This window comes from Schistocerca serialis, chromosome 5 (genome assembly GCF_023864345.2).
Source record: "Schistocerca serialis cubense isolate TAMUIC-IGC-003099 chromosome 5, iqSchSeri2.2, whole genome shotgun sequence".
In the NCBI taxonomy this organism is placed as follows: Eukaryota; Metazoa; Arthropoda; class Insecta; order Orthoptera; family Acrididae; genus Schistocerca; species Schistocerca serialis.
Window position 1 is genome coordinate 520,195,582 of NC_064642.1, and position 25,693 is coordinate 520,221,274.

Here is a 25,693-nt window from a genome sequence, read left to right on the forward strand (position 1 = left end):
GGTTATAGGCTGGATTAGCAGGCATGGAAGACAGATGGCTAGCATAACGACTCAGAAGGACTGCCCGCCGATTGGACAGTGGAGGTTCAGCAGTCTCAGCATAAAGGCTTTCCACAGGGCTGGTGTAAAAAGCTCCAGACACTAAACGTAATCCACGGTGGTGGATAGAGTCGAGACGCCGAAGAATAGACGGCCGAGCAGAGGAGTAGACTATGCTTCCATAATCCAATTTCGAGCGCACTAAGGCGCGATAGAGGCGGAGAAGGACCACCCGGTCCGCTCCCCAAGAGGTACCATTCAGGACACGGAGGGTGTTAAGGGAACGCAGACAGCGAGCCGAAAGATAGGAAACGTGGGAGGACCAGCACAGTTTTCTGTCAAACATAAGACCCAAGAATTTTGCGACGTCGGAAAACGGAAGGTTGACAGGACCTAGATGTAAGGAGGGCGGAAGAAACTCCTTACGTCGCCAAAAATTTACACAAACGGTCTTACTGGGTGAGAAACGGAAGCCGGTTTCGATGCTCCACGAGTGGAGGCGATCGAGACATCCTTGAAGACGTCTTTCAAGAAGGCTGGTCCGTTGAGAGCTGTAGTAGATCGCAAAATCGTCCACAAAGAGGGAGCCCGAGACATCAGGAAGGAGACAATCCATAATTGGATTAATGGCGATGGCAAACAGTACAACACTCAGCACGGAGCCCTGGGGTACCCCGTTTTCTTGGGAGAAAGTACGGGAGAGAGTAGTGTTCACCCGCACCCTAAATGTGCGCTCTGCCATAAATTCGCGAAGAAAAAGGGGCAGCCGGCCTCGAAAGCCCCAAGAGAACAGTGTGCGGAGGATGCCTGTCCTCCAACAGGTATCGTACGCTCTCTCCAGATCAAAAAATATTGCTACCGTTTGGCGTTTCCGGAGAAAATTGTTCATGATATAAGTGGAGAGAGCAACAAGATGGTCAACAGCAGAACGATGCTTTCGGAATCCGCTTTGGGCTGGTGTTAAAAGACTGCGGGACTCCAGCCACCAAGCTAAACGGTAATTCACCATACGCTCCAAAACCTTACAGACACTACTCGTGAGAGAAATGGGGCGATAGCTAGAGGGGAGATGTTTGTCCTTTCCAGGTTTCGGAACGGGAACGACGATAGCTTCCCGCCATCGCCTGGGAAAGGTACTGTCGGTCCAAATTCGATTATAAAGGCGAAGGAGGTAACGCAGGCTATGGGTTGATAAATGCAGCAACATTTGGACATGGATACCATCCGGTCCTGGGGCGCAGGAGCGAGAAGAAGAGAGTGCATGTTGGAGTTCGCGCATGGAGAAAACAGTATTGTAGCTTTCGCGATTTTGAGAGGAGAAAGCAAGATGTCGCACTTCCGCTGCACGTTTCTTCGGGAGAAACGCTGGCGGGTAATTTGAAGAGCTCGAAATCTCAGCAAAGTGCTGACCCAATGAGTTAGAAATTGCGACGGGGTCCACTAAGGTATCATGCGCGACAGTGAGCCCAGAGACCGGGGAGAAACTAGGCGCGCCTGAGAACCGTCGAAGCCGACTCCAAACTTCCGAGGAGGGAGTGAAGTTGTTAAATGAGCTAGTAAAGAATTTCCAGCTTGCCTTCTTGCTATCGCGGATGACGCGACGGCATCGCGCACGGAGCTGCTTATATCGGATACAGTTGGACAAAGTTGGATGGTGACGGAAAATGCGAAGAGCACGTCGCCGCTCACGTATTGCGTCACGGCATGCCTCGTTCCACCAAGGAACTGGAGGGTGCCGGGGCAATTCGGAGGTGCGTGGTATTGAACGTTCCGCAGCTGTGAGAATAACGTCGGTAAAATGTGTGACCTCATCGTCGACGCTGGGAAAGCGACGGTCATCGAATGTCGCTAGAGACGAAAAAAGTGTCCAATCGGCTTGGGCAAACTTCCAGCGTCGCGAGCGCATATATGGCAGTTGAGGCTGCAGTCGAAGAACACATGGAAAGTGGTCACTCGAGTGTGTATCATCAAGGGCGAACCATTCGAAGCGCCGAGCTAGCGGAACAGTACCGACCGCAAGGTCCAAATGGGATAAATTTGCCGTGGAGGCAGACAAAAATGTGGGGACCCCAGTGTTGAGGCAGACTAGATCCGCTTGGTGGAAGACGTCTAGCAATAGTGAGCCACGTGAACAAGGATGTGGAGATCCCCAAAGCGGGTGGTGGGCATTGAAGTCCCCAACCAGCAAGTAGGGGGGTGGAAGCTGATCAAGAAGATGAAGGAGATCAGCTCGTTCCATTGGTGTAGACGATGGAATGTATACCGTACAAAGAGAGAACGTGTATCCAGAAAGGGAAAGACGGACGGCGACAGCTTGGAAGGAAGTGTTTAAGGGGATTGGGTGATAATGGAGAGTATCATGGAGCAGAATCATGAGTCCTCCATGGGCTGGAGTGCCTTCAACAGAGGGGAGGTCATATCGGACGGACTGAAAATGAGGGAGAACAAAGCGGTCATGGGGACGCAGCTTTGTTTCCTGAAGACAGAAGATGACCGGCGAGTAGGATCGTAAGAGGATCGACAATTCCTCCCGATTGGCGCGAATGCCGCGGATATTCCAGTGGATAATGGACATAGGGTGAACAGAAAATGGAGGAACGTCACCAAGGGTGCTGTCAACTCAACGACTGCTCAGAGCTTGCGACCGACAGGATGGAATGGCATTCAGTCGAAGGCAGAAGATCCTGATCCATAGGTTGGTCAGGAGCAGCTCCTGCCACCAACGATCGGCCAGTTGACCGGCCACCAACAGTGCGCCTCGGCGACACAGAAGATGGCCGAGGGCGATTTCCGCCAGGTGGTGCTGTAGATGGGACACGCCGTGGCGGAGAAGGAGAGGAACTGTGTTTCTTCGTAGCCTTCTTGGAGGTATGTTTAGATGAAGGAGGAACCGATGGTTGTGAAGTTGCAGTACGTAAAAACTCTTCACGAGAATGCTCTTTTTTTGAAGACTTGGCGTCTGACTTTTGGGCTCGAGATTTAGCAGAACTCGACGAAGGGTGAGCCATAGAGTGGGCAGGCGAAAGAGGTGAGGTTGAACGGGCGATCTTTGCGCTGGCCGATCTGACTACCGTGGTACGAAATGTGAGGTCGCAAGTCTGCGTGGCCGCCTCCTTTGTTGGCCGAGGAGAAGCAAGGACAGCGCTGTATTTTCCTTTCTGAGGCACGGTGGGCTGTCGACTGGCGAGTAACTTTCGAGCAGCAAAGGTCGACACCTTTTCCTTCACTCTTATTTCCTGGATCAGCTTTTCGTCCTTAAAAACAGGGCAATCTCGAGAGGAAGCAGCGTGGTCACCCATACAGTTGATGCAGCGAGGGGATGGAGGTGGACAAGCACCCTCATGGGCATCCCTGCCACACGTAACACATTTGGCCGGATTGGAACAGGACTGGCTGGTGTGATTGAACCGCTGACATCGATAGCAACGCGTAGGGTTCGGGACATAAGGGCGAACGGAAATTATCTCATAGCCTGCTTTGATTTTTGATGGGAGTTGAACTTTGTCAAATGTCAAGAAGACAGTGCGGGTTGGAATGATGTTCGAGTCAACCCTTTTCGTAACCCGATGAACAGCGGTGACGCCCTGGTCAGACAGGTAGTGCTGAATTTCTTCGTCAGACAATCCATCGAGGGAGCGTGTATAAACGACTCCACGCGAGGAATTTAAGGTACGGTGCGGTTCCACCCGGACAGGGAAGGTGTGGAGCAGAGAAGTACGCAGCAATTTTTGAGCCTGGAGGGCACTGTGTGTTTCCAACAACAGGGTGCCATTCCGTAGTCTGGAACAAGACTTTACAGGACCCGCAATTGCGTCGACACCTTTCTGAATAATGAAAGGGTTGACCGTGGAAAAGTCGTGACCTTCGTCAGACCGAGAAACAACAAGGAACTGTGGCAACGATGGAAGAACCGTCTGTGGCTGAGACTCAGTGAACTTACGTTTGTGAGCAGACATAGTGGAAGGTGAGGAAACCATTGCGGAAGAATCCCCCATGATTACCGGCGTCTCCGATGGCGCGCTCCTCCCTTGTGGGGGCCCTCACCGAGGGCACACCCGCCTTAGGTGATTGTTCACACCTCAGGTCACACCTCCCGACAAACGGACGGAGGGACCAATCGGCACTTTCGGAAGGTATCAGCTCGGGTAATCACCCCTCCCTGGGCCTGGCCTTTACCAGGGGGTACGTACGTGTCCTACCTGTCTACCCGGGGCGGGGAATTACGCGTTACCCCGTCACCGGCTACGCATGGAAGTGCGTGGGTCGGCCTTCAGACACGCACAGGGAGGAAGAAAGAGAAAGGGAAAGGAAAGAAGAGGGGGTCTCAAACGCCGCAGCGGAGAAAAGGGTAAAGAGAAGAGGTAAGGAATGGAGAAGGACAAAGGAAGGAAGAAGACATACAAGAAAGGAAGAAGAAGAATGCGGTACATTGACAAGCGTCCGTCTCCGGACGTAGGCACAAACCATACTCCCAGAGGGGGAGAAAGTGAAGGAAAGAGCCAGAGGTGAGGGGGGGGGGGTGAAGACAGGGGATGGGGAAGGATGCGGAAAGGGAAGGTATGCAGCCCGGAAAGGAAGGAAGGCCACATTAGCTCGGAGCCCCGTGCTCGCTACGCACGTATCCACAAAAGAGTTGTGGATCCCCTGGGGGGACTGTTGTTGTTTTGGTCTTTAGTCCTGAGACTGGTTTGATGCTGCTCTCTCCATGTTACTCTATCCTGTGCAAGCTTCTTCACCTCCCAGTACTTAGTGCAACCTACATCCTTCTGAATCTGCTTAGTGTATTCATCTCTTGGTCTCCCTCTACGATTTTTACCCTCTCCGCTTTCCTCCAATACTAAATTTGTGATCCCTTGATGCCTCATTACCCATCTAATCTTCAGCATTCTCCTGTAGCACCACATTTCAAAAGTTTCTATTCTCTTCTTGTCCAAACTAGTTATCGTCCATGTTTCACTTCTGTACATGGCTACACTCTATACAAATACACTCCTGGAAATGGAAAAAAGAACACATTGACACCGGTGTGTCAGATCCACCATACTTGCTCCGGACACTGCGAGAGGGCTGTACAAGCAATGATCACATGCACGGCACAGCGGACACACCAGGAACCACGGTGTTGGCCGTCGAATGGCGCTAGCTGCGCAGCATTTGTGCACCGCTGCCGTCAGTGTCAGCCAGTTTGCCGTGGCATACGGAGCTCCATCGCAGTCTTTAACACTGGTAGCATGCCGCGACAGCGTGGACGTGAACCGTATGTGCAGTTGACGGACTTTGAGCGAGGGCGTATAGTGGGCATGCGGAAGGCCGGGTGGACGTACCGCCGAATTGCTCAACACGTGGGGCGTGAGGTCTCCACAGTACATCGATGTTGTCGCCAGTGGTCGGCGGAAGGTGCACGTGCCCGTCGACCTGGGACCGGACCGCAGCGACGCACGGATGCACGCCAAGACCGTAGGATCCTACGCAGTGCCGTAGGGGAGCGCACCGCCACTTCCCAGCAAATTAGGGACACTGTTGCTCCTGGGGTATCGGTGAGGACCATTCGCAACCGTCTCCATGAAGGTGGGCTACGGTCCCGCACACCGTTAGGCCGTCTCCCGCTCACGCCCCAACATCGTGCAGCCCGCCTCCAGTGGTGTCGCGACAGGCGTGAATGGAGGGACGAATGGAGACGTGTCGTCTTCAGCGATGAGAGTCGCTTCTGCCTTGGTGCCAATGATGGTCGTATGCGTGTTTGGCGCCGTGCAGGTGAGCGCCACAATCAGGACTGCATACGACCGAGGCACACAGGGCCAACACCCGGCATCATGGTGTGGGGAGCGATCTCCTACACTGGCCGTACACCACTGGTGATCGTCGAGGGGACACTGAATAGTGCACGGTACATCCAAACCGCCATCGAACCCATCGTTCTACCATTCCTAGACCGGCAAGGGAACTTGCTGTTCCAACAGGACAATGCACGTCCGCATGTATCCCGTGCCACCCAACGTGCTCTAGAAGGTGTAAGTCAACTACCCTGGCCAGCAAGATCACCGGATCTGTCCCCCATTGAGCATGCTTGGGACTGGATGAAGCGTCGTCTCACGCGGTCTGCACGTCCAGCACGAACGCTGGTCCAACTGAGGTGCCAGGTGGAAATGGCATGGCAAGCCGTTCCACAGGACTACATCCAGCATCTCTACGATCGTCTCCATGGGAGAATAGCAGCCTGCATTGCTGCGAAAGGTGGATATACACTGTACTAGTGCCGACATTGTGCATGCTCTGTTGCCTGTGTCTATGTGCCTGTGGTTCTGTCAGTGTGACCATGTGATATATCTGACCCCAGGAATGTGTCAATAAAGTTTCCCCTTCCTGGGACAATGAATTCACGGTGTTCTTATTTCAATTTCCAGGAGTGTACTTTCAGAAATGACTTCCTGACACTTACATCTATACCCGATGTTAACAAATTTCTCTTCTTCAGAAACGCTTTCCTTGCAATTGCCAGTCTACATTTTATATCCTCTCTACTTCGACCATCATCAGTTATTTTGCTTCCCAAATAGCAAAACTCCTTTACTACTTTAAGTCTCTCATTTCCTAATCTAATTCCCTCAGCATCACCCGATTTAATTCGACTACATTCTATTATCCTCGTTTTGCTTTTGTTGATGTTCATCTTATATCCTCCTTTCAAGACACTATCCATTCCGTTCAACTGCTCTTGTAAGTCCTTTGCTGTCTCCGACAGAATTACAATGCCATCGGCGAACCTCAAAGTTTTCATTTCTTCTCCATGGATTTTAATATCTACTCTGAATTTTTCTTTTGTTTCCTTCACTGCTTGCTCAATATACAGATTGAATAACATCGAGGAGAGGCTACAACCCTGTCTCACTCCCTTCCCAACCATTGCTTCCCTTTCATGTCCCTTGCCTCTTGTAACTGCCATCTGGTTTCTGTACAAATTGTAAATAGCATTTCGCTCCCTGTAATTTACCCCTGCCACCTTCAGAATTTGAAAGAGAGTATTCCAGTAAACATTGTCAAAAGCTTTCTCTAAGTTTACTAATGCTAGAAATGTAGGTTTTCCTTTCCTTAATCTAGCTTCTAAGATAAGTTGTAGGGTCAGTATTGCCTCACGTGTTCCAATATTTCTACGGAATCCAAACTGATCTTCCCTGAAGTCAGCTCCTACCAGCTTTTCCATTCGTCTGTAAAGAATTTGCATTAGTATTTTGCATCCGTAACTTATTAAACTGATTGTTCGGTAATTTTCACATCTGTCAGCACCTGCTTTCTTTGGGATTGGAATTATTATATTCTTCTTGAAGTCTGAGGGTATTTCGCCTGTCTCATACATCTTGCTCACCAGATGGTAGAGTTTTGTCAGGACTGCCTCTCCCAAGGCCGTCAGTAGTTCTAATGGAATGTTGTCTACTCCCGGGGCCTTGTTTCGACTCAGGTCTTTCAGTGCTCTGTCAAACTCTTCACGCAGTATCGTATCTCCCATTTCATCTTCCATTTCCATAATATTGTCCTCAAGTACGTCGCCCGTGTATAGACCCTCTATACACTCCTTCCACCTTTCTGCTTTCCCTTCTTTGCTTAGAACTGGGTTTCCATCTGAGCTCTTGATATTCATACAAGTGATTCTCTTTTCTCCAAAGGCCCTTTTAATTTTCCTGTAGGCGGTATCTATCTTACCCCTAGTGAGATAAGCCTCTACAGCGTTACATTTGTCCTCTAGCCATCCCTGCTTAGCCATATTGCACTTCCTGTCGATCTAATTTTTGAGGTGTTTGTATTCCTTTTTGCCTGCTTCATTTACTGCATTTTTGTATTTTCTCCTTTCATCGATTAAATTCAATATTTCTTCTGTTACTCAAGGATTTCTACTGGCCCTCGTCTTTTTACCTAGTAGATCCTCTGCTGCCTTCACTACTTCATCTCTCAAAGCTACCCATTCTCCTTCTACTCTATTTCTTTCCCCCATTCCTGTCAATTGTTCCCTTATTCTATCCCTGAAACTATGTACAACCTCTGGTTTAGTCAGTTTATCCAGGTCCCATCTCCTTAAATTCCCACCTTTTTGCAATTTCTACAGTTTTAATCTACAGTTCATAACCAATAGATTGTGGTCAGAGTCCACATCTGCCCCTGGAAATGTCTTACAATTTAAAATCTGGTTCCTAAATCTCTGTCTTACCATTATATAATCTATCTGAAACCTGTCAGTATCTGCAGGCTTCTTCCATGCATATAACCTTCTTTTATGATTCTTGAACCAAGTGTTAGCTATGATTAAGTTGTGCTCTGTGCAAAATTCTATCAGGCGGCTTCCTCTCATTTCTTAGTCCCAATCCATATTCACCTACTACATTTCCTTCTCTCCCTTTTCTTACTACCGAACTCCAGTCACCCATGACTATTAAATTTTCGTCTCCCTTCACTATCTGAATAATTTCTTTTATTTCATCATACATTTCTTCATCATCTGCAGAGCTAGTTGGTATATAAACTTGTACTACTGTAGTAGGTGTGGGCTTCGTGTCTCTCTTGGCCACAATAATGCGTTCACTATGCTGGTTGTAGTAGCTTACCCGCACTCCTATTTTTCTATTCATTATTAAACCAACTCCTGCATTACCCCTATTTGATTTTGTATTTATAACTCTGTATTCGCCTGACCAAAAGTCTTGTTCCTCCTGCCAGCGAACTTCACTAATTCGTACTATATCTAACTTTAACCTATCAATTTCCCATTTTAAATTTTCTAACCTACCTGCTCGATTAAGGGATCTGACATTCCACGCTCCGATCCGTAGAACGCCAGTTTTCTTTCTCCTGATAACGACGTCCTCTTGAGTAGTCCCCGCCCGGAGATCTGAATCGGGGACTATTTTACCTCCGTAATCTTTTACCCAAGAGGGCGCCATCATCATTTAACCATACAGTAAAGCTGCATGCCCTCGGGAAAAATTACGGCTGTAGTTTCCCCTTGCTTTCAGCCGTTCGCAGTACCAGCACAGCAAGGCCGTTTTGGTTAGTGTTACAAGGCCAGATCAGTCAATCGTCCAGACTGTTGCCCCTGCAACTACTGAAACGGCTGCTACCCCTCTTGAGGAACCACACGTTAGTCTGGCCTATCAACAGATATCTCCCCGTTGTGGTTGCACCTATGGGACGGCTATCTGTATCGCTGAGGCACGCAAGCCTCCCCACCAACGGCAAGGTCCATTGTTCTTGGGGGAAGAAAGCAGACTAGCACTGGCAAAAAGGGCATTCCTGGCCAACAGAAGTCCACTAATATCAAACAGAGGCCTTAATTTGAGGAAGAAATTTCTGAAAGTCTATAATTGGAGCACAGCATGGATTGTGGGAAAACCAGAACAGAAGAGAACTGAAGCATTTGAGAAGTGGTCCAGTGAAGAATGTTGACAATTAGGTGAATTGGTAAGGTAAGGAATGAGAAGGTTCTCCACAGAATGGGCAGGACAGAACAATATCACATCTGTCAAGACATCAGGGAATAACTTCCATGTTACTAGACGGAACTTTAGAAAGTAAAAACTGTATGGGAAGAAAGAAATTGGTATACATTCAGCAAATAATTGAGGACGTAGGTTTGCAATAGCTACTCTGAGATGAAAAGGTTGACCCAGGAGAGGTATTTGTGGTGAACCCTGTCAAACCAGCCAGAACTGTCCCTTGGCAGTCTCATTATTGGGAGTGGGGGAAGCCAAACTTGAGCTGCTTCAGGTTCTTGGGTGCCAGTAGGTTGATGGTAGCTCTGATGTGGTTGTCCGTCTGGTGAGAAAAAAATTGCACTTTTCCAGCTTGCAATGAATGCTATTCTCCAGGAGGCATTGCAAAACTGATTGAAGATTTCATGAATACTTCTCTCCGGTAGGATATGTTACCCAAATGTCAACAAGATAAATGTCGCAACTTAGAAAGTCCTGAATCAACTGCTCCAAATTCCGTAGATAAATTTGTAGCACAGATAAGATTTCAAAAGAGAAGCGTAGCCCAAAGTGGATGTTGAGGACCAAGAAAGTCCTAGAGACTGCAATCCTGTTGGAATGGCAGGTAGGCATCAGGTACGTTGATATGTGAAATATACTGGCACCCCAACAACTTCGCCAACAACTCTACTGGCTGTAGAATCGGGCACGATTCTGCAACGCATTAAGTGCTGATTGTCTGTCTAAAAACAAAGCAAAGGTGCACAGTGCTGTCAGACTTTTGCATCATCACCAAAGGGGTGGCCCACTGACTTGACAGAACTGGAGATACAACTCCTTGACCCTGCTAATGCTACAATTTTGTCTCTATCTTGTCCAAGTGTGAAAAGGAATGGAGTGAGATACTAAATGCACCTCGTCAACCGTCTGGAAGCTGAAAACAGGAACGGCATCTAGCCCAAAAATATTTTGCACCAATGGTGAATTGATCATTGAAAGTGCAAATTGCCATTCCACATTCTTATAAAATGTGGAGACAGAGAATTGTCCACATAAAGGAAAGCACTATTTACTATAAGACATATCCTGATGCAGCAAGTGTTGCAACTCTGGGCACGGGTGCCCATCGACTGACTCACAACTCACCGACGGTCACAAATAGTTGCCAAATGGCCTATCCAAAGGTATAACCTGCACAATCTTGATGAACATGCAACAAATGATAGTTTAGACAGCACTGCTGGGGTGCACAATGAGCAGAGGGAGAACGATGCTGAAAAGCGAAAAACTGCTGCGGGCAGGAGTTACGATGCTGCAACTGAACCAAACCCACAGAGCTAGGTGCTGGTGAACATAAGCAGCACTGTGATGCCATGTGCCAGAATCATCAATGGCGTCAACACACGGCGTTTCAGCGGTAAGCGAGGCCACCTGGGGTACCCTGTGGGGCACCGGCAGCTGTTTACCGCCATGCACACTTAACTGAGCCATCTGCCAATTATCAAACAGGCCATCCCTTGCCACCACTGTCAGCTCATGTGAGTCTGCAATCTGGGCAACATCTGCTTAAGAGGAGTCAGACAAGGTCAAAGACCTAAACTGAACATTGAGGTCATGTGCTAACTGGACGATCATATCTTGAATTACTGAGTCTGCATAATAGGTAGTATATTTGGGACACTTAAAATGCCTCTTGCATGAGAGACCCAACACATAAGCAATTAACTGCGTATGACTGCCCAAGGCACTTGTGGTGGTGGTTTAACTGCAACTGTGCTGCTACCACCACACAGGTTTGGTGTCCACATCAGCAACGGACAAAGTTCATGAAAGGGGAGTTTCTCAGGTTCAGTTGAAAGCTACAAATTCTGGACAGCTTTGTATAAACCCGTACTGCTGGACAACAGGTGGCCTTATCAATGTGATCAATGACATGTCTTACCTGGCACAGCAGCAAAAACTGGTGCACGCAATTCTCCCATCTTTCCGTAGACCCATCAAAACTGGCAAACAGTGTCATGGAAGAAGATGGGAACTACACAATGGGCACCTGGCCAACCACCAGTGGGGTGAGGGTGTGAAGCAGGTCCGCATTCAGGTAATCAGTGCATGCATGCATCTGCTTTTGGTGCTGCTGTTTCTTTTGCAGCCACAACTGTTCCTGCTAGCATTACAGAAATTCTGGGTTCATGGTGGCTCAAAATTAATGCTAGGAAAGGGGGGGGGGGGTGGGCGGGGGAAATAGGGACACTGTATTCATAAGAACGTCCTTTCTCACCACTTTAGTATCTCACTGGTGTGACAGTTTTGCTACACTACACTGTCAGCATGGTCATTTCACCGACCAACAGTGGCTGAATAATGACCGGGGAACAGAATTCCGTGAGAGGAAATGAAACTCGCCTTGCAAGTCAATCTACAGGAAGCAGAAAGTCTGAGCCATTTTAAAGATGTCTTTGGGGACAACTTAGCAAGTGACTGGTGCAGGCGGCTGCTGACTGTCAATCCTGGGTACACATCAAGGAGTTACCTTCTACCAAACATGGATTCACTTATGTGTTTACTATTATCACTCTGTTTATATGCACAAATGGTGTAGTACATTTACATTTTCTCTCTTCCAGAACGTTAGCAATGGAAGCCTACTACTCAACAAATGAAGTGGCGGATATGATATTCTAGTGTGGTTTAGCAAATGGATTTAGCCTGTGAGCCCATGCTGTCTACACTGAAAAATATCAACAGTGCAGAGTGCCCTCTGATAAGCTATTCGGTGGACTTTTCCAGCATCTGAGGGACATGGGTGCCCTTGCATCTCGGAAGACTGCCAGTGGAAGGCCCTGCACAGTCCGTGCACTTGACATGGAGGAGCTTGTGCCATGTTTGGTAGAAGAAACTGCTGAGACGAGTGTGCGATGATTAGGAGCAGTAGAAGGCATACCTCACTCTCTTATCTGGACGTAATTCTTGAACAATTGCTGATTTCATACCATCAACAGCGCGTTCAGGCCCTAAGGCCACAGGATCCTCACAGCAGATGACGGTTCTGTCAATGGCTGTCGTCCAAGTGTGCTGCAGATACACTGTTTACATACAACATTTTATTTACTAATGAGGCAGGGTTCACCCGAGATGGTGTTCTGAATTTCCATAACCAGCAAGTACAAGCAGATGTAAACCCAAAGCAATTAAGCAAAGGGTATCAATACCAATCCTCGATCAACGTATGGGCAGGCATACTTGGCGACAGATTAATAGGGTCATACGTGCTACCACAAAGGTTAACTGGGGTGCATTATCTGAGTTTCTCATCAATGTATTGCCTTTCTTGCTGAAGGCTGAGGCATTGCATCAATGAATAAAAATGCGATTCATGCATGATAGCACACCAGCACACTTTCATCACAAAGTGTGCGAACATCTGACACAGTCATTTCACGACCTCTGGGTTGATTGGGGAAGGGGGGCAGCACATCTTGGCATACTCATTCCCCAGATCTAAATCCCCTAGACTTTTTATTACGGGGACACTTGATGGAATTGGTCTACGCTATGTCAATCAATGATGTGCGGACACTACAGGACTGCATCTTCAATATGTGCTGCCAGGCACAACAACATTCGCGTATACTTCAAAGAGTGTGTCAGTCCTTATACTGGACAACAGAGGGGTGTACTGTCATGCATGAATGCCAAATTGAACCATGTGTTAATCACAGGAAGTATGTATTTCTGGACTAAGTTTATTGGACGTATCTCAGAATATAGGCATTTCTGAACCCATGTTTACTCGATTTATTTCTCTTGTTTCCCGATGAGTACTACCAACTCTCAAAGCATTTGACACTTTTTTTTGGACATCCTGTATATTAACATAACTGACAATATAACACAGGAATTAGCTTAATTTTTCCAAAAACTCCCTGCCAAAAAGAAAAGAGTTATCCATGAGGAAAGTCCTCAACATAAACTTGAATACGTGAGGATTACTGCTACGATATTGTTAATTCCTGTCGTAACCTACTAAAAATGAGTGCAAAACAATACTGCGAGCTATTCTGCACAGGGGCAAGGAAGTGCAATCCAGATGTTCTAAGGAATAACCTCTTCCTGTTAACAACAAATACATTAAAGAAAATACAGAAGCCAATGTCAGAATTCCCAGACTCCTGAATGGAGGATGAAAAGAGGTTTATGAACTTACACCACATACTGCTTGAACTGCCTGTTTCTTTGGCAAAAATACCATTAATGAATGGAAAGATTTATCCCAGAATATAATGCCGTACAACAGAACCAAATGAAAATAAGTAAAGTAGACTAATTTTCATGTTGACTATAATTCACTGCAGATATTGTACTACTGGTAAAGATAGCAGCATTCCATAACAACTTAACATGTATAAGAACACACAGAAATTTGACCTGCTCAGACCCACTGTGTAATCAAAATTTCAGTTTTAGTTGATTTGTACATAAGAAACTATGTAAACTGAGTCTTACTGAGATTTAGCATCAATTTATTTTCTACAAGTCATGAACTGATTTCCTAAACTGAAGCATTTGATACATTATCTATGTTGCACACAACATTCTTTACTACCAAGCTAGTGTCATTAGCAAACAGAAATATTTTAGAATCAACTGTAATATTAGATGGCATATCATTTACATATATAAGAAACAGCAGTGGTTACAGCACCAACCCCTGAGGCACCCCTCACTTAACTGTGCCCCAATTAGATGCCACCTCCCAGCTGTTCTCATTACTGCTGTTTGTTCTTAAAGTATGAGAGGAACCAATTATGCGCTACTCCTCTTATTCCGTAATCGTCCAACTTCTGCAGTAATATTCTGTATGACCCACATAAATGCCTCAGTTAAATAAAAGAAATTGCTTAATGTTCACAACTTTTTGTTTAATCTGTCCAGTGCCTCACGAAGGAAAAAAAGTAGTGTTTTCAGCTTTTACGCCTCTTGTGAACCAAACTATACATTTGAGAGCAAATTATATGAAATGAAATCAACAGTTACTCTTATAGCGGGTGATTCACAAAGATAAGCAAATCTTTTAATATGTCATTCCAGAAGTGCAACTAAAGAAGAAAGTTCATATAAACATAGGTCTGCAAATGAAACTTCTTGGCAGATTAAAACTGTGTGCCGGACCAAAACTTGAATTCAGGACCTTTGCCTTTCGTGGGCAAGTGCTCTACCATCTGAGCATCCAAGCACGACTCACGACCCATCCTCATAGCTTCAATTTTGCCAATACCTCATCCTCTACCTTCCAAACTTCACAGAAGCTCTTCTGCTACCCTGGCAGAACTAGCACTCCTGGAAGAAAGGATACTGTGGAGACACGGCTTAGCCACAGCCTGGGGTATGTTTCCAGAATGAGATTTTCACTCTGCAGCAGAGTACACACTGATCTACATCTACATCTACATCTACATCTACATTTATACTCCGCAAGCCACCCAACGGTGTGTGGCAGAGGGCACTTTACGCGGCACTGTCATTACCTCCCTTTCCTGTTCCACTCGCGTATGGCTCGTGGGAAGAATGACTGCCGGAAAGCCTCCGTGCACACTCAAATCTCTCTAATTTTACATTCGTGATCTCCTCGGGACGTATAAGTAGGGGGAAGCAATATATTCGATACCTCATCCAGAAACGCACCCTCTCGAAACCCGGACAGCAAGCTACACCGCGATGCAGAGCGCCTCTCTTGTAGAGTCTGCCACTTGAGTTCACTAAACATCTCCGTAACGCTATCACGCTTACCAAATAACCCTGTGACGAAACGCACTGCTCTTCTTTGGATCTTCTCTATCTCCTCTGTCAACCCGACCTGGTACGGATCCCACACTGATGAGCAATACTCAAGTATAGGCCAAACGAGCATTTTGTAAGCCACCTCCTTTGTTAATGGACTACATTTTCTAAGGACTCTTCCAATGAATCTCAACCTGGCACCCGCCTTACCAAAAATTAATTTTATATGATCATTCCACTTCAAATCGTCCCGTACACATACTCCCAGACATTTTACAGAAGTAACTGCAACCAGTGTTTGTTCTGCTATCATATAACCACACAATAAAGGATCCTTCTTTCTATGTATTCGCAATACATTACATTTGTCTATTTTAAGGGTCAATTGCCACTCCCTGCACCAAGTGCCTATCTGCTGCAGATCTTCCTGTATTTCGCTGCAATTTTCTAATGCTGCAACTTCTCTGTATAATATAGCATCATCCGCGAAAAGACTCACGGAACTTCCAACACTATCTACTAGGTCATTTATGTATAATGTGAAAAGCAATGGTCCCATAACACTCCCCTGTGGTACGCCAGAGGTTACTTTAACGTCCATACACGTCTCTCCATTGAGAACAACATGCTGTGTTCTGTTTGCTGAAAACTCTTCAATCCAGCCACACAGCTGGTGTGATATTCCGTAGGCTCTTACTTTGTTTATCAGGCGACAGTGCAGAACTGTATCGAACACCTTCCAGAAGTCAAGGAAAATGGCATCTACCTGGGAACCTGTCTCTAGTATTTCCTCGCTCACATGAACAAATAAAGCGAGTTGGGTCTCACACGATTGCTGTTTCCGAAATCCATGTTGATTCCTACAGAGTAGATTCTGGGTTTCCAGAAATGACATGATACGCGAGAAAAAAACACGTTCTAAAATTCTACAACATATCGATGTCAGAGATATAGGTCTATAGTTTTGCGCATCTGCTCGACAACCCTTCTTGAAAACTGGGACTACCTGTGCTCTTTTCCAATCATTTGGCACCTTCCGTTCCTCTAGAGACTTGCGGTACACGGCTGTTAGAAGGTGAAGTTCTTTCGCGTACTCTGTGTAGAATCGAATTGGTATCCTGTCAGGTCCAGTGGACTTTCCTCTGTTGAGTGATTTCAGTTGCTTTTCTATTCCTTGGACACTTATTTCGATGTCAGCCTTTTTTTTGTTCGTGTAAGGATTTAGAGAAGGAACTGCAGTGCGGTCTTCCTCTGTGAAACAGCTTTGGAAAAATGTGTTTAGTATTTCAGCTTTACGTGTGTCATCCTCTGTTTCAACTTCCTGGCAGATTAAAACCGTGTGCCGGACCAAGACTCGAACTCAGAACCTTTGCCTTTCGCGGGTAAGTGCTCTACCATCTAGAGCTACCCAAGCAAGACTCGCAACCCGTCCTTCGTGCTTTACTTTAACCTAATACAGTTTTGCGATGGCTTCATATTAGTGAAGTTGATAAATTTCAGGCAAAATCTATTATTAGCCATAACCCCATAACTAAACATTTGAGAGCCTATGTTTATATGAACTTTTTTCTTTAGTTTTACTTGTACAGCAACATATTAAAATGAAACTTCCTGGCAGATTAAAACTGTGTGCCCGACCAAGACTCGAACTTGTAGACCTTTGCCTTTCGCGAGTGCTAGTTCTGCAAGTTTCGCAGGAGAGCTTCTGTAAAGTTTGGAAGGTAGGAGACGAGATACTGGCAGAAGTAAAGCTGTGAGGACCGGGCATGAGTCGTGCTTCGGTAGCTGAGATGGTAGAGCACTTGCCCGCGTAAGGCAAAGGTCCTGAGTTCGAGTCTTGGTCGGGCACACAGTTTTAATCTGCCAGGAAGTTTCATATCAGCGCACACTTCACTGCAGAGTGAAAATCTCATTCTGGAAACATATTAAAATATTTGCATATCTTCGTGAATCACCCTGTACATACAATCTTTTCAATACCTTTTGCAAACAGCGATGGCACAGAAATAGGTCTAATTTTGCCTATATTATCCCTTACTCCTTTTTTTATATGGTGATTTTATTGCTGAGTACTTTAATTATTTAGGAAACTAAACAATCCTAAAGCAAAAATTACAAATGTGGCCAAGTACTGAACCAACATATTCAGCACAGTGATTTAGTATCCTGCTGCATATTGCATGCTATCCATGACAGTTCTTAGTCTTCAGTGATGTAATTATTGGCTCAATCTTCCCTTGGCATTATCACAGAGGTGTACTTCAGATACAAGTCTGGGAAAGTCATTTTCTAAGAGTTATCTATGATTCATTGCAATTTTTTTTTTAAATAAATTCACCTGCTATATTCAGAAAGCGATTGCTAATCACTAACTTATCTCTAATACTTCTTATATTGTGATGAAATGTGCCAATTCCTTTGTTCGAGGTGTGTCCTTAAGCAGGGATAGCTATCAGCTGGCTTCAACCCAAAAAAGGTGCAGCTCTAATACCAATTAGTACAGTAATTTTTTCATGAGTGATCCCCCCCCCACTGTCACTTAGAAGCTTTTCCAAACTTCTCTTCTCATACCTACTGAGATTTAATCCATGCCTAGAGAAACTCCATCTATCAATAAACTTAACTGGCAACTCTGCAAATGTCAGCCATTCCCTCCGTCATCAGTGCCCTCTCAAGCCTTTGTTAATACACTACTGGCCATTAAAATTGCTATACCACGAAGATGACGTGCTACCGATGCGAAATTTAACCAACAGGAAATGATAAGCTTTTCAGAGCATTCACACAAGGTTGGTACTGGTGGCGACACCTACAACGTGCTGACACGAGCAAAGTTTGCAACTGATTTCTCATACACAAACAGCAGTTGACCGGCATTGCCAGGTGAAACGTAGTTGTGATGCCTCCTGTAAGGAGGAGAAATGCGTACCATCACGTTTCAGGCTTTGATAAAGGTCAGATTGTAGCCTATCGTGATTGCGGTTTATCGTATCACGACATTGCTGCTTGCGTTGGTCAAGATCCAATGACTGTTAGCAGAATATGGTATTCGTGGGTTCAGGAGGGTAATACGGAACGCTGTGCTGGATCCCAACGGCCTCGTATCGCTAGCAGTCGAGATGACAGGCATCTTATCCGCATGGCTGTAACAGATCGTGCACCTACGTCTTCATCCCTGAATCAACAGATTGGAATGTTTGCAAGACAACCACCATCTGCACGAACAGTTTGACGATGTTTGCAGCAGCATGGACTATCAGGTCGGAGACAATGGCTGCGGTTACCCTTGACGCTGCATCACAGACAGGATTGACGCTGCATCACAGGCAGGATTGACGCTGCATCACAGGCAGGAACGCCTGCGATGGAGTACTCAACGACGAACCTGGGTGCACGAATGACAAAACGTCACTTTTTTAGAAGAATCCAGGTTCTGTTTAGAGCATCATGATGGTCGCATCCGTGTTTGGCGATATAGCGGTGAATGCACATTGGAAGCGTGTATTCGTCATCGCCATACTGGCGTTATCACCCGGCGTGATGGAATGGGGTGCCATTGGTTACACGTCTCGGTCACTTCTCGTTCGCATTGACGGCACTTTGAACAGTGGACGTTACATTTCAGATGTGTTACGACCCGTGGCTCTACCCTTCATTCGATCCCTGTGAAACCCTACATTTCAGCAGGATAATGCACGACCGCATGTTCCATGTCCTGTACGGGCCTTTCTGGATACAGAAAATGTTTGACTGCTGCCCTGGCCAGCACATTCCCCAGATCTCTCACCAATTGAAAACGTCTGGCCAATGGTGGCCAAGCAACTGGCTCATCACAATACGCCAGTCACTAGTCTTGATGAACTGTTGAATCGTGTTGAAGCTGTATGGGCAGCTGTACCTGTACACGGCATCCAAGCTCTGCTTGAGTCAATGCCCAGGCGTATCAAGGCCGTTATTACGGCCAGAGGTAATTGTTCTGGGTACTGATTTCTCAGGATCTATGCACCCAAATTGCGTGAAAATGTAATCACGTCAGTCCTAGTATAATATATTTGTCCAACGAATACCCGTTTATCGTCTGCATTTCTTCTTGGTGTAACAATTTTAATGGCCAGTAGAACAATATGCACATTTGTGTCACCAGTTTGAGTAGCTACCTTTTCTATGTCATAATCTATGTGACACTCTCTGTCCCTATAAATACTACTACTAGCTTCGCTCACAATCACTACCAGATGTTTTTTACACTGTGCATGAACCACATGCTCTGATGTAAGTGCAACGGAAGGTCTTCCAGCAAAATATTTAAATATTGCATTAAAAATTCAGTCAGTATTCCATGGAAAATGAAATGTCTATTAAGCTATCTCCAATTATGCCAACCCATACATTAATGCTAAACTACTGTTGATGCCTCATTTCCAAAACTGCAAAAGGAGTCTCACCTGCGCATACACGAGTGATGGGAAAATTCTGCACCACATCCCTGGTAAACTTTGCTCCCTCAGTGACTAGTATGGTAGACAGAAAGTGTTGACTGTAAGCGCACACCCCCAGTACCCAGATAAAAAAAGCTTTTCTAGATTGAAAATCTGTTTCATTAAGAACTTGCACTCTCTGAAGATATTGATAAAGGAGCTGCCCTCAAAACATTTTTGAAACTGTCACATGACTTACACTCTGTTTCTTCTATTTCTCAGATAATGCTGCCATTATTGTTCTCAATATGATATAGTACTCGATCCTCTAAATCAGGTGATGTTTCAACACTATTTGGTCATTCAAAATGAAATGATCTTTTCTCGAAAGAGACTGCCTCCATAATATGTTCATGTTTTCTTTGAAAAGTGTTATTGTTTGATACATTTATTTTAGGAAATCTTTCAGCATACAAATGTCTGGCTTCGGAAGCATTGCAATTTGCAAATCCATATATCAGACACATCTTAGCCAAAAATGTACAGCACACACTAGTCAATTAGAATATGGCTGAGCAGGCATCATGCCTGTGCCTAGAAGTCAGACACAATGTGTTGACCTCCAGATGAGGTCATTAACACACACTTGTTTGGTAGTACCCCTCTTGGAAAGAGCTGTTTCGATTCTTGGTGGGAAAAGAACATTCAGTAAATACTAAATACTAGTCCAACAAGAACTGTAGAGTAATCTTCCACTACTGACTATGTTCTCAATTCTAAAAGGATTTGTTTATTTACTAGTACCATAACAGCTGACATAAACGTAAGATGGGTTTGACTTAAAAATTCCCGAAACAACCAACATTTCAAATGAAAAAGATATGCTAGAACCAAGCTGAAAATTTGAAAGCAACATGACAGAAACAAAGCAAATGTGTAACAACAAAAAATAAGAAGAAGAAGAAGAAGAAGAAGAAGAAGAAAGAAGAAAAGAAAGGAAGGGGGGGGGGGGGGGGAAATCACCATTTGTATATCGGAACTTTTTTGCTTCTTTTTAAGTCCTCTATCCATTCTGCAGAAGTTTCCCACATGTTACTTAACAGCCTGTAGATAAACATCAGTGGTACATATAGGCTGCTTGACAGTGAGGCTATCGGCTGACACAATCCCCCCCTCCCCTGGTCGCAACCCAGCACCAACTTATAGTCATTCTCATTATTGTGAGAATAACCAACTGTGAACTGCTACTGTTATTCCATGGATGTCCTGTGTCTGCAGTGATACTTTGTGATATACACAATCAACTACCACAGTCAAATCAAATAACACATCTAACGTGTTGTTTAATCCGGTTTCAGTTGTTGACCCATTTCCAATGCCAAATATGTTTAAAATTTTCTACATTCTCTCTCTCTCTCTCTCTCTCTCTCTCTCTCTCTCTCTCTCTCTCTCTCCCCCCCTTTATTGACACTACACACATCAGAAATATTACTAAGAACAAGCTACATGATACAGTTACACATATGAAATATTTATACACTGGTTTGAGGAAAATAATGGCAAACTGTCTTCAAAGGGGCTCTGTCACAAAAAGAATGTGGGGTGTCCCACACTGCCCACTACGCACTGTATTAAGCACTGAACTCCAATCAGTTCACAGAATATGAATGATCTACTCTGCTGTTTGCAGTGCAACATGTATTAATGTGACACAATGATCATGCCAACAGTAAAATTTATCAAGTGCCCACACAAGGAAAGGAACTTCAGAAACTTTTGTAGGAACATGCCAGTCAACACTGGCCTGAGGATATTTGGATTTGCTGATGAGTGTAGCACAGTTATATTTTTTGGCATTCTACACAAGACCACTTGATTAAAGAAACAATATATTTATCATCACCCTCTAAAATAAACAATATTCTCTGACCCCCTCCCCAGTCAACCAGCAACAAGACAACACACACACACACACACACACACACACACACACACCACTAACCTTCACTGGACTTGACACATCTGAAAATGTAAGCCAATCAATGATCTCTGGGTCAACACCAGACAATGTAGCACATCTTCTCATGGATTCAATAACTGTATTGAATTCTCTTCTGTTTTTTTCAAAGTCATCAATCTTATCCTGTTTTGGGGCACGCTGTTGCTGATGATCTGATGTAACCTGAACCTGCTGCTCTCGTTCATCCTGAAATATAATATTTTGTCTTATGTTTCAGTATGAATTTAATAACCAAGAAGAGCAATAGATTTCCACCATAAATCCTTTCTTATTACTAAAGTACCTTCATACTCATCATTTGAAACATCTTCACATTTGTCAGTTGTGGTTTTCTTCATTCTCATCCCTTCTATTTTTTTTTTTGCAATTATTATTCTAACTGTTTTTCATAATCATTTGAAACGTTTTCTAATAATCAAACAATGATAAATCAAGGATGGAACGTAACAACACTGAGTCGCAGATAGGTACAACGAAACGACTGTCACAAAGTGTGCTTCCGCAATCATAATATCGTTTATTAATAATTGTCATATCTAGCATTTTCAATTACTTTAATGTTCAATTCTGAAACACATTTTTATTCATCGTAGTTGTTTCCCATTTCTGAGAGCTGTTTCTAGACTAAGAGATATCACTAATAACCATAACAACAATGTAGCAAAATTTTGGAGATTTGTAGTAAGTCCTATGGGACCAAACTTCTGAGGTTATCAATCCCTAGGCTTACACACTATTTCATCTAATTTAAGCTAACTTATGCTAAGGACAACACACACACACACAAACACACACACACAAACACACCCATGCCCAAGGGAGGACTCGAACCTCCAACAGGAGGAGCTGCGCGAACTGTGACAAGACATCTTAGACCGCGCGGCTACCCCGTGTAGCTGTAGCAAAATTAATCAACAGTATATCCAAATTACAATCAATGTCTGTGTAATTATAACCACAATCTGAAACGTATGAAACATGGGCCTTAAATGCTGGATTCATCAATACTTTACTAATAATTTGAGAAAAGCAACACCATGTACCAATTCACACACAGTGAAAGACGTTATTACCTGTTGTACATGAGAGAACTGGTACTCCCTGTGCATTGTGCACTGATCATGTTTTTAAGATGTCTTGCAACATACACACAAACATAGCTCTTTTTGAATAAAGTTCCAGGAATGTGTTGAAAAAAAAATTTCTATTTCATGGTTTAATATTTTCATGGTGTATAACTTTGCTATTAGTAGCTCAGCTGAAATCACCCACATTGCCTCAAATGCTTAAGAATCACTATAGTCTACACTGAACTACGTCACACAACAAAAGGTCATATGTGACCAATTGGCACATTTGTATATGGACTGTCATGTCTGAAGAAATATTGTTATACAGTGCACTGAGCAGCAGCCTGCAGTAAATTGAGACAATAGAAATTGACACACTTGTAGCAGGATTCCAACTATGCAAATGCTCAGGGTGAAGCTGCACAGTCTGTTACTGACCTGCAAATGACACACACACACACACACACACACACACACACACACACACACACTCTCACACTCACAAGTAATATACACATACACATCTATATAAATGTATGTATAAACAAACATATTCATTGCCAGCTTTGCAGTCACTATACCAGTATAATAATCATCATGCCCAATGATTGCTTACATCTATTAGGCATGTTGGACATTTTGTGAAATTTCAACTCACACATGAGAATGAATACACAATCATGATTGTGTAAAATAAATGAATAGGAGACTAATTTGCAGTCTAATTGTGAAAATTTATTTCAAACAGGTTGCCTCTGTAGCAGGAATGCCATGAGTCCACGATTGTACTCGTGAACTCATGTACTTGCGTCCCTTTGTGAGTGATTCTCGCCCTAAGACACTCAAGTGACAAGTGGGCAGCAGTGGAAATTTGTCAAGTTGATGAGCACACAGAGATGGCAAATTTGGAGATGATGTCACAGGACTCGCTGCAGAGCTTAAAAGAAGTATATGGAGCACATTTCTGATATCTCTCTTTCTTTCTTTCTCTTTCTCTCTCTCTCTCTCTCTTTCTTTCTCTCTCTGAAGTTTCATAATATAGCAATTCATGTTGTTTCACATCACGTGCATAGTTCCATTATGGTACTATAAGTTCAACAGAGACAATAATAGCAGTTCAAGACATTAATTTTTTCTTCTGGAATAACAAACACCTCACTCTTAGATCCCCATTAGTATCTAAAGAAATTGTTTCATTATTGACTGCTAATGCCCCAAGTCATCTTTCAAACATTTCGCTTGACAGACAGAAAGGAACGATTATCCCCTCTCCCTTCCAAAATTACCCCACTCCTCCAACCAACAGATAAGCATGTCACAGAAAGCTTCAAATGTTATGAAAGAAAAGCATAAATAAATATGGTACTCGGCAGCAAAGAATACAAAAATATTCAGCAGAAAAAAAAAAAAATAAATAAATTTGACTTACAGGAAGCTTGAAATAACCTCCTTCCTTCAGGTGACTATCAATCCACCCAAAGAACTAATAAACAGCTACTACTACTTCAAGGTTACCCTCCATTCAGAGGCTGTTGCACACAGCAACTGTTATATTGACTTGTAAATAACAGATTTCAGCTATCAGTCGTCCTTTGGAATTTTTATTGGCAGATCTAGAATTCAGCTAGAAACTAGCCATTCTCAATGCACTATCATTTTTGATAAATGCATTGATGGCTAGTTTCTAGCTGAAATCTAGATCTGCCAATAAAAATTCCAAAGGACGACTGATAGCTGAAATCTATTATTTACAAGTTACTACTACTGCTACTACTTTGTGCTATGTCATCAGCTTCCCATGTCATTGTTTCATATTTGTAGCAATGCTACTGGTACAATATATTTTCATACAAGATCAGTTATCCAAACATCTTCATCCCAAACTGTTTCAGGTACCTAATACTCTACTGCATTTAAAAAATCCAGTTCTGTAACTATTAGAAGTGTGATGGGAATTCAGACATGAAGTCCCCCCCCCATCGAAAACAGAGTCATCAAGTTTCCTGCATTGCCATGCTTGTTCTGCTGTAGATGTGATTTTGATCCCTCTCATTCCTTACATACAGTTTCTCCATCAATTCTATATGGAACAATATTGGTATGGCAGTCAATTTAATCATGTGAATATTTCTAGCTATTGCAAGCTGTACTGTATTTTGGTATTTTGAACAGTTTGGGTTAAGAACAATTCTTTGGTAAATTCTGCCTTAAGAAACCCTACATTAGAGAAAACAACTGTTTGATAGCAACACTGACCAATTCTGAATACCAGCAGCAAACATATTTTAACATATTTTAAATGACGGGATATATCTAACAAGTGTAAAAATGAAACACTGGAGGGACCAGGTAGGAATATCAACAATATTATCCAGGTAGGAATATCAACAATATTATGTAAAGGATGGATTGCTACTCACAGAAAAGATGGCATGCTAAGCTGCAGAAACTCACAATGAAAATATTTCACCCATTAAGATTATGGTCGAAGCCTTCATCAGAAGTAAGCACACATTCACACAAGTCAGCACAGCAATCACACCTCACACACATACAACTGATATCTCCAGCCAGAATGCAACAGTCATGTTGAACAAAAGCAGCAATCCAGAGTGGGGTGGGGTAAGGGAAAGGTTAGCAGGGTACAGGGGGAGGGGTGGGATGGGGGATGGAGAAGGGTGCTTTCTGGCAGAGCAAGGAGAAACTACATTGTGGCAAGACAAGGCTGCCAGGTGCAGTAATCAGGAGGCTGCGGGGAGGGAAGGGGGATGGCAATGGTGAGTGGGAAACGAGAGAGGGGCAGAGAATGGGAAAAAGACTTGTGGGTGCACTGGCAGAGAGTGGTGCACAATGAGGGTGAGGGGTTATGAACTAGGAGGTGATGTACAACAGAGGAGGTGGAAACTGTTG

General features: G+C 44.3%; 1 protein-coding gene across 1 annotated transcript in view; it reads right to left on the reverse strand.

Annotated features, from left to right (window-relative positions):
* Positions 1-25,693, reverse strand: part of LOC126481187 (uncharacterized) — a 402,240-nt gene that overhangs the window by 233,440 nt on the left and 143,107 nt on the right. The window contains exon 12 of the mRNA XM_050104775.1: positions 21,696-21,899. Within this exon, the coding sequence (XP_049960732.1) occupies positions 21,696-21,899 (204 nt within the window). The remainder of the gene's footprint in view (positions 1-21,695; positions 21,900-25,693) is intronic.